This window comes from Suillus discolor, assembly GCF_016758755.1.
Source record: "Suillus discolor strain FC423 chromosome Unknown F5147scaffold_34, whole genome shotgun sequence".
In the NCBI taxonomy this organism is placed as follows: domain Eukaryota; kingdom Fungi; phylum Basidiomycota; class Agaricomycetes; order Boletales; family Suillaceae; genus Suillus; species Suillus discolor.
The window spans coordinates 401,149-414,805 of record NW_024541281.1 but is presented as its reverse complement, the minus strand read 5'-3'; the positions used below and the strand labels follow the sequence as shown (position 1 = coordinate 414,805).

The following is a 13,657-nucleotide window of genomic DNA, read 5'->3' as shown; positions in this document are numbered from 1 at the left end:
AAAATGGATGCACTCGCTGAGTATATAACTAGTAAGCTTACAACGGGCCCTTGACCCTTCGTCGGAATGCTGTTTACGAGGAAAGCCGCAGCCGGCGTCTGGCTTTTCCTTGCCTTTGAACGGGTTCTGACTGCACAGATACCCGTGTCGAGTCATACGCCTTCATCCTTTCACCCGGGGGTCGAAAATGATCTTGGACAATGGGTCCTTGACGAAGGACCTGCGGTGAACGCGACAGGACATCTGGTGTTCGAAACGGCCAATTCCCTGCTTCAACACTGGCCAAATACTCGTCATCGTATTGGTATGTTTGAGAATACTGAGCTTCAACAGATGGGTCGCGACTGATCATTTGCCTGCAGGTCATACAATAGTCCCAGGGACTATTCCTGTAGGCACTATCCTCTACCATGGAGCTCTCTCCGGTCCCCATTTACCGACCGCCCTGGATTGGGTGGCTGTAGAGCCAGACCACTCCACATATTTCTGCAAAGGGCCAATTGAAACAGGGTGCTGGCACCTCACCCTTGCAGTCACTCGGCCGATGAAAGTGCTCTATTTTGACGGAAGCAGCGCTGCGAGACTTCTTGAGGGCACTATGGACACCCAAGATCTCGTGGCATGGTCGGAAATGAAACCCAAGTGGGTGTGGAATGAAGAGCGGCGCATAAAGGATCTGTGTGAATGGGGTGAGAAGTATGGCGTGAACGGCTTTGTGAGGTTTGTTGGATGTTGAGATGCGTGCGCGTGAATGCCTGATGCTGATTTGTGAATCATAGGATGGACATGAATTTGTGCGAATCCATACGTACTATTCCTTGGTGATTTGTTATTGACGACGGTCATAGTGAAATCATGATCTGTAACTTCACCTCTCACATGGAGATCGTCTCGTTCTTAAATCTCGAGAGCATGCGCATTGGGATCAGCACCGACCCGCCACCAGAGGGCCTCAATACTAGTGAGCGCTTGTGTTCATGTTTTGATGTAGGTCTGATTTATTCTCGGACATCAGTACGTCACATTTTTGAATTCATGCATTCTGCTTCATGGCGCGAAAATTACCCAGGAGAAACCCGGATTATGCTTGATTTTTCTGGGCTTGTCTCTTTCTACGACACCGCTCTTGTTCCATCCTTGGTGTCGCGCCGTGTAGGCTTGGACCGGTGGGATCACCGAGTGGCAGGAATATCACCGGAGGATATAGAGAGCGTCCAAGACAGGCTAGCCCAAGCGTTAGCACGACCACCTGCGACCACTAGCGGCTTTGACTGGAAAACAGTCTTGCGCGTGGTGGTCGATCGATATGCCAGCCGCCTAGAGTTCATACAGCACCTTTTAAACTTGACGTTGGACGATGGGTCGATCTTTGACCACGCACAACAAATTCAGAGACAATTGCGCACCGTGCTTTTTCCCTACACTGTGTTTGCAGCCCTGCCTCCCAATACCTCCGTCACCGCCAACGCGACAAATTCGTGGGCTGCGCCAGTTTTTCGGGAATGTGCGACGTCGCACGCGGCCTCCATCGCGTCTCGTGGAACAACATTGACGCCCTCCGAACATTTGCTCCTGCAGGCGGTGCGGGAAACTACGCATGAAATATGCCGCGTCGTCACGAAGATGTGGGCTTCCGGGATGAATTTTGGAGTCGACGCCTTTTATCCTCCGGAACAACGCCCTGAAGATGATCACATACATGCTCTCATAGGCGAGTGGAAGGAGGATGTGACACAGTTAATCTCCTGGTTGGACTGGAGCGTGTGGGTGAAGTGTCGACCGGCCTGTGGTTTCGAGGTAACACAATCAAGTTGCTTGTTTGCGAAATGACTGACCTCGTCGTGTAGGAGATGTGCTATTTGCCTACCTGGCCGTTTGGGTTTTTCCCGACTCCCGGTGGACCACTTCAAGCCCAATGGTCCCGGACAACGGTGCTTCTTTATGGCCAGACCCAAACAAAGGGGAATGGAAGAGACCACAACCCAAGTGTGTCAGACGGCGGGAGCCATATGGTTTGTAGGATACATGACTCACATTACTGCTGACATATATGTACAAAATTATTGCATTGGAATTTAAGCGCGCCGTGTGCGTGATTTATGTAACGAATGTTATCGTTTGAACGTTTTGATGTGCTGGCTCTTTTAAATTGTGATTGTCAAACGCAAGTCACTCTCATCTCTTAGTACATCGACTACAACTTGAATATGAGCACAGACCAACAAATGCATTTGGCGGTAACTCGTCGCATCTAAACAAACCAGCACGTCAGCTCGTGCCCGTCTTTTGCCAGATATTATAACACACACAGATGCTGTAGTCCTGACACCCTGCAGCCATCTTGCTTTATAGCATGGTCAATGACCCCTCAAACCGCGATCTCATTCGATGGTCTGACACCGGTGCACTCATGATATGATACAGAAGGATGACTCGGACTGGCAGGCCACGAAGGGTTCCTCTGGCGTAGCGTTTCACTCGCGTATTTGGACCGCCTAGGCACGGTCGGTTAATAGATGACTTGACTTGACTTGCAAATTGGAGAAATCTTTTATGAGGGAACGACTGTCTTCTTGATATCTGGTCTGCCTATGGGAGACTGATAAAAGTAGTCTGAAGGTAGAGATCAGGGAAACATTGAAGTCAAGATCTCCGACAGTCTTCTGAGTTCTCCACTCGCAGTGTGAAAGACACCCATTCCTTGTGTGTTGATGTCTGAGCTTCTTGTCACCGTAGACACGATCAAGGTGTGGAAAGGCATGCTGGGTCCAGCCAATCTATGATTAATGAGGGCAGATGGCATGTAGGATAAACATCGCTGCAGATGTTGAATAGCTCAAAAGTCCATGTTTAAAAGTTCGATGTTGAATTTATATTGAATAAAGTGGGCCGTACTAGAGCAGAGCGGAGGGTATATCAAGTGAGCAACGAGTCACGACCCCCCACTGCTAATAATAAATATATTACACCACCCTTTCTAAATTACCTAATTATCGACTCGTGTGTCTTCGCCCCAACCTCCGACGACAAGTCTCCAGGTTTGAAGCTCGAAGCCTTGAAGTGCTTTCGAAGGTCCTCTCGCTCTCCCATAATTCTCAAGTGCATTCGAGAAATTGCGCAGAATGCCTACTGCAGTCAATGGTATAGCTACCAAATCCAATGCCAACGGAAAGGCCATTAAATCCAAAAACCAGCTTCGGCGAGCAAAGGCAAAAGAAAAGAAAATCCTTGCCACTCAAACGACACCTGTGCGTTTCACATCTCAGTCTGAATTCGAAACAGTTCATTTATGGAATTGAATTGTGGCTGCAGGAGCTTAATGGGAACTCTGAAACGGTGAAGCAAGAGGAGGATGGGTCATTTGGCAATGTCGAGTACGTGATTGAGCAGTTGGATGTCAAAGATCCAGCTCTTGTGGCCTTCTCCGACATTTTTGCACGTTTCCAGGCTCCTCAGGACTATGCAGAGGTGCGTCACGTAATGTCCACCCACTCCCTCCCTTAGTTCACGCAATATCTAGGCAAAGGATTCGGAACCCACAAAAGGGGAGGTTATCTACTCAGACGATGATATGGAATCAGACGCCGGTTCAGACGCAGAGGAGAAGAAACCTCTTTCGAAAAAGAAACAACGCAAGATGGCCCGTTTGACGATTGCAGAGCTTAAGCAACTGGTAGCGAAACCCGAGGCAGTCGAATGGACAGATCCTTCAGCCGCTGACCCAAGATTACTGCTCCATCTCAAGAGTTACCGTAATACCGCTCCTGTTCCTGCGCACTGGAGTGCAAAACGAGATTACCTGCAAGGAAAACGCGGTATCGAGAAGCCGCCTTTCCAGCTCCCTTCGTATATAGCAGATACGGGTATCGCAACAATGAGAGACGCAGTTAAAGAGAAGGAGGCTAACATGTCGTTAAAGGCCAAAACTCGTGAGCGGGTGCAGCCAAAGATGGGCAAGGTCGACATCGACTATCAAAAGCTGCACGATGCCTTCTTCAAGTTTGCAACAAAGCCAGTGGTTACTGGCTTTGGTGAGATGTAAAATGTTAATCCTTTTCATTCCACTTTCGCTTATTCATTTGCTTGTTAGGTACTATGAGGGGAAGGAGTTTGAAACGTCGTTGAAAGAGAAACGACCAGGAGATTTGTCGCCAGAGCTTGTTGAAGCGCTATCGATTCCGCCACTCGCACCTCCACCTTGGCTAATTAGCATGCAAAGATTTGGACCTCCTCCGAGCTACCCGACTTTACGGATTCCTGGTCTCAATTCGCCCATACCTGAGGGGTGAGTGTGACGCATTTCGATGAGCCCGAAGTCATTGATCACCTCTTAAGCGCTCAATGGGGTTTCCATCCTGGTGGATGGGGTAAGCCACCGTTGGATGAGTATAATCGCCCTTTGTACGGCGATGTGTTTGGTGTGTTGCCGAAAGTCACCGATACGAACGTACGTGAGGGAGTTTTCTTCGAGTGCCTTTCTCTTACACTATTCTTCACAGATTGGTGAGCCAATTGACAAGAATACATGGGGAGAGCTAGAGCCGGAGGAAGGCAAGTTTATTTATATCATTCTTATTGTCGCAAATGCTGAGAAAACCTCCAGAGGAGGAGGAAGAGGAAGAAGAAGAAACGGAAGAGGAGGACGAGGAAGAAACTGCTGAAGGAGCACCAGTCGACGGCCTTCAGACACCTTCCGGTCTGGAAACGCCATCCGGCATGGCCAGCGTTGTCTCCACTGTCGCTGGGGGACTTGAAACACCCGACTTCTTGGAGCTGCGGAAGACGTCGTCTAGGCATCCATCATCAGACGCTTCAGAAAGTGGACCACGGTCACTGTATCAGGTTGTACCGGAGAAACAGACCTCCGTGCGCGGGCTCATGGGTAGCGAGCGTGGGTATGACGTCAGTCAAGTCACCAATCCGCAAAACCTTCCCGTGCTTGGGGAGGAGCGGGGAACGAAAGTACGTCAAAATAGTCTTTCAGATATTCCAATAAAGATATTGATCACTGTTGCAGCGTAAGGCGAATGGTGTCGACATTTCTATTGACGCAGGCGAGATGGAAGGCATGACGGAGGATGAGCTACGACGAAAGTACGAGCAACATTCACGAGGTTCGGCGGGAGTAGCGGGATCAAAAGAAGACTTCTCAGATATGGTGGCGAAGGAGATGGCGAAGAAGAAACAAAAGATGGATCGCGAGCGGGATTCAAAGAAGGGCAAGGAATTCAAGTTTTGATCTGGTTTCCAGCGTCTGCGCTATTCCTTGTACATTTGTTGTTTTCCTGCAGGCTTGTAGTATCCGTTTATCATTATATCTCTTTGTCTCATCTTCATGAAGTTACTGATTTAAGTTATGAATGGTGCCTAGGCATTGATATTTGATGGAAATGATGATCCGATGCCATAGGTTTAGTAATGTCAAGGTTGTGTGAAGAGTAGGCTGTGCATTTCGGCGCCTAGGTAGTTGTCAGCTCTGATAAATCTGCTTGCAGTTAAACAGTGCTTTGAGCTAGGCACGCGGCACCTCCCCTTCCACTCGTTTCTCTCTCTTGTGTCGGATATCATATTCTTCGAGGAATGTCGCAAGTGAAGATGTTAGTCCTCCGATTCCTACTAGTGCCGCCACTCAACAACTACTTTCAGTGCGCTTCAGCCACCCCCAAATGTCGATTTTGTCGTCGGTCAGTGCAAAATCTGTCATGCTTGACCATTTTTTACGACACAATACTGCTAGGCTATCCTGGGATACCACCGGCTGCGAAAGATCGTCCTCAAGCGGCAGTCAAAGGTGTACGTGCTCGCTCTACATAACAAATGAGTTGGCTTTTTATATCTGTCAGGCCGTCGAGGTGCGCGTGGGGCCTCAGGGCGTCAAAGCAAAATGGGTCCGTGTCGAGCTCAAGAAGATCGAAACACTCCCTGGCGGTGGCCAGACGAACTCTTACTTTGATTTTGTTGGCTCGAGTCCGATAAACCTATGGCAGTCGAGCGAAGAATACGGGCTATTGCAGTCAGTGAGTGGTGTATCCATCCCTGTGTAAACATGTCGGGCGCTGAGAGCTAGCGATAGCAAGACCTCCCATTCCATATTCGTATACCTGAGTCCATTCCACCAAGCATTGCCCTTGAAAGAGGCGGTGAGTGGCTGCGCAAACACAATGTTTGTTATCTGATGGTGTCTCTTTGCATAGCTGGTATCCGCTATGAGTTAGTCGCGACTGTTTGTACTCTTGGGAAGAAGTGGGTCTTCCAAATTAGATCTTGAGTCGCGTGGGTTGACTTGCTATCTGCAGAGGTTTCTTCCGCCGCCGTAAAACTGTTGTAACATCACAAGCCACCACTATCATTATTGACAAGCATGAACTCCACTCAACGTGGCCTGTATACGCACAAGCAGAATCACGCAGCGTCAACCAAGAGGGTGTACATCTCACAGTAGAACGCCAACGAACATGCTTTGGACCAGGCGACCGCGTGTCTGTCATGGCTATCCTCAAATCCGACTCGGTGCATCCAGTTATTGTCCGTGGATTCGAGTTTTCTCTCAAGGAAACAACCATATTTCGTGCTAGTACTCAGTCTGGCCAGACTGGCAAACGCAATGGTCCCCAAGTCAAAACTGGGCTGGTTGGCGAGCAAAAGGTGCCTCTCAATGTCACGTTGTTTGGTGGCACGCAGCACAAGGCGGAACTTGGGTGTTTGATCCCAAACACACATACTACTACCACGCTCAACGCTGCAAGGCACATTGACATAACATATACAATCTTAGTCAAGGCGTGGTTTGGTTCGATGCAGGCAGTTTTCATAGAACTTCCTGTTATTGTCTCGAACTGGCCAAGGTAAGGACTTCAGTTAATATTCTATAATATATACCTAACTGAGATACAGGAGCGTGTCCGAGGAAGCTGTTAGGTACGCAGTCCTCGCCGTTACGACTGATCTATACTAAAAACATCTCAGGCGTATCGGTGTCGCCCCCAGCCTTTGTATGACCCCATCAAGCACTGCATCCACGGCCCTGGCTCGCCCTCTCACCGCCAACTCACAGATTTCTGATTACAACTCCTCCGCTCAAGGGCATGGGCGCACACCCTTGACACCTCCGGTCTCATCCATCAAGTACAATACTACCCCCAACGCACACAATGGTGATATCCAGTACGACGATCTTGAAGTGGATGAGATCGGCGCTCTTCAGAGTCACCAGTCGCGTGTGCCAGGCACAATAGACCACCCAGGCTACAGCTCATCAGCGCAAATTCCCATGGGTAGCATTCAGGAAGACAGCGCTCTCGTCGTGCGCCCTGTCGGTGGCTCGGGCCGTAGACGACGTGGTTCGGCTGCTGCAGGGACGCAAAACCGCCTCACAATCACTAATATCAGCGATCGGGATGCAGAAGTACGGGAGGCTGTGGAACAAGCACAGTTAGCTGCCAGACAACAACAGTCGACGACGCCGTCGATAAGGGGTCAACGTTCGTGGCTCTCCGCCGAGGAAGAAAAGAGGAAGCTGTATGAGAGTGCAAGGGCTAAGGTTGAGCAGGTCCAAGGTAGTGCTGTCATGGCCCCACAATCCAGTGAAACAGTGAGTAGATACCGGTTAACATTCCAATCTTCTCCGCTAATCTTCGTTGTAGTCCTCACAACAGAAAGGTTCTCCTTCGTTCCGTGCTGCCTGGCCAACTGCAGAAGAGGAGAAAATTCGTCTGTTCGACAAAGCCCAAGCCACTGCCAAACGCACTCAAGCACTTGGTGCCTCGAGCCACAGCCGAGATAGTTCGGAAGCCAATGGCTCGCCTGGACTCTCGAAACCTTCTCGTAGCTTCAGTGCTCTGTCAGCAGGTGCCGCCCTCTACCAGCACGCTGTATCCTCCATGAATAAGAACCCCAACACAAGCCCCAATACCAGCGCGAATGTTAGCCCCGCGCCCTCACCACCTCCTTCGACTTCCCCAAAAATTGTTCCACACTACCCGTCCGCTGAGGAGGAGAAGGCTGCCTTAAAGCGGTACCAAGAGGCCAAGCTCGCCGTCGATCGGAGCCAGAACACCCAGTATGCGACTCGCGAAGGAATCTCATCATCCTCGGCAGCACCCGTTGCTTACGATACCCTCTACCCCTCATCCAGTATTTCTCGGAGCATGTCCTACGACGCACAGCCAAGTGGGTCTGATATGCCTCCACCGTTTGACGGGCCGAATGGTCAGCCACAGTATCTGAATGAAAAGGAGAAGTTGAGGAGGCACCACGAGGCACAGGATGCGGCCGCCATGGCTGCACAAAGTCCTGCTGACATGTCACCCTCGTACACCGCTTCCCCACTGTACTCACCACCCGCCCAATCATCTGTAACTAGCGCCCTGTCAGAGAAGGAACTCCTCCGGCGGAAGTTTGAGGAACAAGATGGTGTAGCACTCGCCCAGCAGCAGCCTCAGCCTCCCCCTCCACGGGCCGTCAATGGCTCAAGCCTCCCGCCTCCCCCTGTTGCACTTGGTGTCAGTGGCTTCAGACCACTCACAGCAGCCGAAGAAAAGGCACAGCTACGTGCCAAATACGCCGCCGAGGAACAGCAGGCTAATGGCAATGTATCCGCATCTGCTTCAGGTTTCATCCCTCACCACCGTTCGCCATCGAGTACCGCTTTCTCACCACCGCCTCCTCCACCGCTCATGCCACGTCCGCCCGCTGAGTATATCCAGGAGACTCAGGAAGAGGATGCTCGCGTGCGATATTACGACAGCATAAGCATGGGAACTGATAATTCGCCCATGCGGGTTGGGTCCCCGTCGGCGAAACCTGGGATACAGCTCGACATCCGCCCGTTCACACCATTCAGTGTTGGGCTGTATGACCCAAGCAGTCCTGCAGCACAGCGACCCCCACCACCACCTCGCTTGCCGCCGCAGAATTGAGTTCTGCATTATGAATAACCATCTCAGCGATTTATTTCTTGCATTTTTACTACAAGCTGTTAATGGATTTTCCTCATTCTTACGGATTGTACCACTGACAAGTCGGTCAGTGTATTTCTGTCTATCGTTACATTTTTCGACGTATTACAGCACTACATATAACGGTAACGTTATAATAACACAGTGGTAGCAGTATCAATATAGCTCTACAGTGTTTTGACATTCCTTACTCACATCATGTCGCCCATCCTGCTATTTATTCATCTTTTCCTTTTAGTCCTACTTCCTGCTGATGATGATGTCGATTCTGTTGGACCAGAGAGTGAATCAACATCCGGTATGTCTGATTTGCGTTTGCGGCCTCGCGTGGCGTTCGCACTTTGGGTTGTTTGCATCAAAGACGTGGCCATGTCCACGCCGCCATTTTGAGAAGTAACCCCGTCAAGGAATGCATGCATCTCTTCACTTGGCACTTTTTTGTCTACGCCTGCTCCACGCGCCGTTGACGAATCCAGCTTGTCTGCCAACCTCAAGCTCTCCATATCCGGATCTTCCTCACCCTGGCCCGTATGCCCAGCCGCATCATGCGCCAGATCCATCCCGTTAAGATATGAGCCAATGTCAAAAGAATCCTGCCCCGAACCTACCCCATAGGGATCATCGAGATGCGGCTGTGCGCCGTCAGTAGCGTCAAAAGTCGACGGGTCAAAGCCAAGGCTCTGAATAAGGGAATGAATGTTTGTCTCTAGCGAGTCAACATCTGTGTTGATCTCGTGTGCTGTAGAGTAAGTCTTCTGCAGGTGATCATCGTGTGCTTCGAAAGCCGCTAACTCAGCACCATCATTTTGAGAGAGGGCGTATGGACCAGAGTAGTCGGTCTGGAACATGGGGGGGTCGTACGGCATTAGTTGTGCTGGATTGGCGTTTGTGTGTTGCTGGGGCAACTGGGCTTGCGGCTGCGGCTGGGGTTGTGGCTGGGCGGGGAAAGGCTGCTGCATAATGGATTGTGGTATTATTCCTTGCGTGTGTCCATCTCCTGGAAACGAGAACCCACCCCCGCCGAGAGCAGCTATCAGTTTCTGCATCTGCACAGGAGATGAGAGCACCTGGGATAGTGCAGCATGGATGAGGGCATCATTCTGTGGGGAAGGCGGAGGGGATGTTGTAGTCAGGGAGGTGAAAGCAGGTGCAGAGACTGAGTGGTGAATCGGGGCAGGGCGAGGGAGGGCGGTATTTGGTGAGGTGGGTGGAGCGGTATTTATATTTGATGTGTTTAGATTGATGCCATTGGCTGTAGTCGTGGTGCTGATTGGGGCGGTGTTGGGGCATGACGTGGTATTTGCATCTGCTGAGGGAGTTGGGGCATCAGGAAGAGAAGGTTCAATGGATGCAAATCGGGGTGAAGTATTGCACGAAGGACCATACTCAGATGGGATAGCAGAAGGTGTGTCCAGAGATGCGAAAAAATCTGCAAAATCATGTAAACAGGGCGTCAATGCCGAGACATACATGCAAATGGAGGACACACCCATCTCAGAAGACTTTGCACTATCTATGCTGGTCCTCTGTTGGTCCTCCATAATCTCAGCAATGTCGACACCCTTCTTTGCACCACTCCCTCCGTCATTGCGTCCATCGCCAATCATCAACCGCTGTGGCTTCCTCGCGACGATCTCACTCCCCTCACCACCACTGACAACCCCACCTCCACCTATATCATCCTTGCGTATTGGATTGTCTGCATGACCGAACACACCAGCAAGGAATTTGAGGATACGATTAATGGTGTCCTGGTGTTTCTTGTGCCTCTCACGAGCAGCGATGGCTTCCTGCCAAAGATGTTGGTTGGAAGACTTGAGGTCGTTGAGGTCAGCAGAGATGGCGGCTTGGTGTCTTTTGATGGCTTGAATACCATTCACGATTGAGTTCATGTCCATTAATTGGCCAGGGGTCAAGGCGCCTGCAGATGCAGCTGCACCCAGGTCTTTATTGGGAACTTCAGCGACGGCGGAGGTGACGTCAGAGGCGGATACGGCCTGCTTCTTACGCTGGATAAGGCAGAGCATATCCGGTTGGCCACGGAGAAAATGGGGGTGCTCGAAGTTCCAGAATTCGGTATCAGAATCCGAGCGGAGTACACCTTGTTGGAGATGAGGAATTTTGTGAAAGCCGTACATGTTGAGTTGGCGGACAAATGAGGAGAAGTTCTTGTGTTTGAACCAGCGTCCTAGGACTTCGCTTGCGAAGCGCTCTTGGTCAAGGACTATGAGTGTGCCAAATTCGTTGAATATTGGGTAGGGAAAGACTGGCGCTGGGACGTACCAAAGAAGGAGTCACCGGTGTCAGACCATCGAATGAGATCATGGTCTGAGGGGTCATTAACCATCCTATGAAGTAAGATGGTTGTAGGATGTCAGGACTACAGCATCTGTGAGATTAGATTTGACGAAATACGCACTCATATAGTTTCTGGAGAAAAGCGGGCACAAGCTGACGTGCTGGTTTGTTCAGATGCGACGAGCTAGCTCTGGGAGCTACCGCCAGATGCATTTGTTGGTCTGTACTCATATTGTAGTCGATGCAAGAGACGAGAGTGTGACTTTGCTTTTGACAATCACAAAGAGCCAACACGTCAAAACAGTGAAACCATAACCTTCTTCAAAGTACATACGTCACGCGCGCTTAAACTCCAGGCCTGCGATAATTTTACAAAAACTATGTATATGTCAGCAATAGTGCATGTATCCTAAAAACTATACGGCTCCCGTCGTCTGATGCACTTGGGCTGTGGTCTCTTCCATTCCCCTTTGTTTGGGTCTGGCCATAAGGAAGCACCGTCCCATTGGGCTTGAAGTGGTGCGCGGGTTGTTGGGAACCCAAAGGGCCAAGTAGGCAAGTAGCACATATCCTACACGACGGGGTCAGTCATTTCGCAAACAAGCAACTTGATTTTGTTACCTCGAAACCACAGGCCGGTCGGCACTTCACCCACACGTTCCAGTCCAACCAGGAGATTAACTGCGTCACATCCTCCTTCCATTCGCCCATAAGAGTATGTATGTGATCAGCTTCAGGGCGTTGTGCCGGAGGATAAAAGGCGTCGACTCCAAAATTCATCCCGGAAGCCCACATCTTCGTGACGACGCGGCATATCTCATGCGTAGTTTCCTGCACCGCCTGCAGGAGCAAACGTTCGGAGGGCGTCAATGTTGTTACACGATACGCTATGGAGGCTGTGTGCGATGCAGCACATTCCCGAAAAACTGGCGCAGCCCATGAATTTGTCGCGTTGGCGGTGACGGAGATATTGGGAGGCAGAGCTGCAAACACAGTGTAGGGCAAAAGCACGGTGCGCAATTGTCTCTGAATTTGTTGTGCGTGGTCAAAGATCGACCCATCGTCCAACGTCAAGTTCAAAAGGTGCTGTATGAACTCTAGGCGGCTGGCATATCGATCGACCACCACGCGCAAGACCGTTTTCCAGTCAATGCCGCTAGTGGTCGCGGGTGGTCGTGCTAACGCTTGGGCTAGCCTGTCTTGGACGCGCTCTATATCCTCCGGTGATATTCCTGCCACTCGGTGATCCCACCGGTCCAAGCCTACACGGCGCGGCACCAAGGAGGGAACAAGAGCGGTGTCGTAGAAAGAGACAAGCCCAGAAAAATCAAGCATAATCCGGGTTTCTCCTGGATAATTTTCGCGCCATGAAGCAGAATGCACTAATCCAAAAACGTGACGCACTGATGTTCGAGAATAAATCGGACCTACGTCAAAACATGGACACATTCACTCACTACTATCGGGGTCCTCTGGCAGATATGGTCGGTCGCTGCCGATACGAATGCTCTCGAGATTTAAGAATGAAACAACCTCCATGTGAGAGGTGAAGTTGCAGATCATGATTTCACTATGACCGTCGTCAACAACAAATCACCAAGGAACTACGTCTGGGTTCGCACAAATTCATTTCCATCCTACGACTCACAAATCAGCATCAGGTATTTGCGCGCACGCATCTCAATATCCAACGAACCTCACAAAGCCGTTCACGCCATACTTCTCACCCCATTTACACAGATCCCTTATGCGCTGCTCTTCATTCCACAACCACTCGGGTTTCATTTTCGACCATGCCAGTAGATCTTGGGTGTCCATAGTGCCCTCAGGGATTTTCGCAGCGCTGTTTCCATCAAAATAGAGCACTGTCATTGGCCGAGTGACTGTAAGGGTGAGGTGCCAGCACCCTGTTTCGATTGGCCCTTGACAGAAAATTGTGGAGTGGTCTGGCTCTACAGACACCCAATCCAAGGTAGTCGGTAAATGGGGACCGGTGATAGCTCCATGGTAGAGGATAGTGCCCACGGGAATAGTCCCTGGGACTACTGTATGACCTGCAGGACGTAAATGATGAATCGCAACCCGTCTGATTGGAGTTTCAAACATACCAATACGATGACGGGTATTTGCCCAGTGTTGAAGCAAAGAATTGGCCGTTTCAAACACCAGATGTCCTGTCGCGTTCACCGCAGGTCCTTCATCAAGGTTCCATTGTCCAAGATCACTTTCGGGGTAAAAGGATGAAGGCGCATGACTCGACAGAGGTGTCTGTGCAGTGAGAACCTGTTGAAAGGCAAGAGAAAGCCAGACGGCTGCGGCTTTCCTTGTAAACAGCATTCCGACGAAGCGCCAAGGGCCTTTGTAAGTTTGGTTATATTTTCAGTGAGCGTATCTATAAAATT

The 13,657-nt window shown here is 50.4% G+C and overlaps 5 protein-coding genes across 5 annotated transcripts; 3 read left to right on the top strand and 2 right to left on the bottom strand.

Annotated features, from left to right (window-relative positions):
• Positions 1 to 66: 66 nt before the first annotated feature.
• Positions 67 to 2,499, top strand: F5147DRAFT_837753 (uncharacterized protein; the record flags this gene model as incomplete). Its single annotated transcript, XM_041444093.1, has 7 exons — positions 67 to 304; positions 363 to 720; positions 780 to 794; positions 849 to 961; positions 1,016 to 1,797; positions 1,848 to 2,012; positions 2,425 to 2,499. 7 exons carry the CDS (start codon positions 67 to 69, stop codon positions 2,497 to 2,499), a joined length of 1,746 nt encoding a protein of 581 aa, XP_041291834.1.
• Positions 2,500 to 2,936: 437 nt separating this feature from the next.
• On the top strand, positions 2,937 to 5,354 carry F5147DRAFT_700102 (uncharacterized protein). Its single transcript, XM_041437665.1, has 8 exons — positions 2,937 to 3,248; positions 3,313 to 3,468; positions 3,521 to 4,038; positions 4,091 to 4,285; positions 4,336 to 4,447; positions 4,500 to 4,551; positions 4,604 to 4,962; positions 5,018 to 5,354. The coding sequence occupies exons 1-8, from the start codon at positions 3,123 to 3,125 to the stop codon at positions 5,237 to 5,239; spliced, it is 1,740 nt and encodes a 579-aa protein (XP_041291833.1). The 5' UTR covers positions 2,937 to 3,122; the 3' UTR covers positions 5,240 to 5,354.
• A 108-nt stretch (positions 5,355 to 5,462) lies between these two features.
• Positions 5,463 to 9,048, top strand: F5147DRAFT_224927 (uncharacterized protein). The gene is made up of 10 exons (XM_041428695.1): positions 5,463 to 5,597; positions 5,647 to 5,684; positions 5,738 to 5,793; positions 5,844 to 6,017; positions 6,074 to 6,140; positions 6,195 to 6,243; positions 6,297 to 6,845; positions 6,895 to 6,918; positions 6,967 to 7,591; positions 7,644 to 9,048. The coding sequence occupies exons 1-10, from the start codon at positions 5,581 to 5,583 to the stop codon at positions 8,916 to 8,918; spliced, it is 2,874 nt and encodes a 957-aa protein (XP_041291832.1). The 5' UTR covers positions 5,463 to 5,580; the 3' UTR covers positions 8,919 to 9,048.
• On the bottom strand, positions 9,049 to 11,503 carry F5147DRAFT_224974 (uncharacterized protein). Its single transcript, XM_041428696.1, has 4 exons — positions 11,377 to 11,503; positions 11,241 to 11,305; positions 10,447 to 11,181; positions 9,049 to 10,386 (listed from the first exon to the last, which is right to left on the bottom strand). The coding sequence occupies exons 1-4, from the start codon at positions 11,484 to 11,486 to the stop codon at positions 9,179 to 9,181; spliced, it is 2,118 nt and encodes a 705-aa protein (XP_041291831.1). The 5' UTR covers positions 11,487 to 11,503; the 3' UTR covers positions 9,049 to 9,178.
• Positions 11,504 to 11,664: 161 nt separating this feature from the next.
• On the bottom strand, positions 11,665 to 13,592 carry F5147DRAFT_578508 (uncharacterized protein; the record flags this gene model as incomplete). The annotated part of the gene is made up of 5 exons (XM_041431443.1): positions 11,665 to 11,826; positions 11,877 to 12,682; positions 12,713 to 12,825; positions 12,952 to 13,309; positions 13,364 to 13,592. The coding sequence occupies 5 exons, from the start codon at positions 13,590 to 13,592 to the stop codon at positions 11,665 to 11,667; spliced, it is 1,668 nt and encodes a 555-aa protein (XP_041291830.1).
• Between the last annotated feature and the right edge of the window lie 65 nt (positions 13,593 to 13,657).

Excerpts from the sequence above, each read along its gene's own strand:
- F5147DRAFT_700102 (XM_041437665.1), top strand. The coding sequence starts at position 3,123 with ATGCCTACTGCAGTCAATGGTATAGCTACCAAATCCAATGCCAACGGA. Across the intron at positions 3,469-3,520 it reads CTCCTCAGGACTATGCAGAG|GCAAAGGATTCGGAACCCAC; the intron begins GTGCGTCACGTA and ends CGCAATATCTAG. Across the intron at positions 4,286-4,335 it reads AATTCGCCCATACCTGAGGG|CGCTCAATGGGGTTTCCATC; the intron begins GTGAGTGTGACG and ends TCACCTCTTAAG.
- F5147DRAFT_224927 (XM_041428695.1), top strand. Across the intron at positions 6,141-6,194 it reads CATTGCCCTTGAAAGAGGCG|CTGGTATCCGCTATGAGTTA; the intron begins GTGAGTGGCTGC and ends CTCTTTGCATAG. Across the intron at positions 6,919-6,966 it reads GTGTCCGAGGAAGCTGTTAG|GCGTATCGGTGTCGCCCCCA; the intron begins GTACGCAGTCCT and ends AAAACATCTCAG.
- F5147DRAFT_224974 (XM_041428696.1), bottom strand. The coding sequence starts at position 11,486 with ATGAGTACAGACCAACAAATGCATCTGGCGGTAGCTCCCAGAGCTAGC. Across the intron at positions 11,182-11,240 it reads CACCGGTGACTCCTTCTTTG|TCCTTGACCAAGAGCGCTTC; the intron begins GTACGTCCCAGC and ends GCACACTCATAG. Across the intron at positions 10,387-10,446 it reads TGCAAAGTCTTCTGAGATGG|ATTTTTTCGCATCTCTGGAC; the intron begins GTGTGTCCTCCA and ends ATGATTTTGCAG.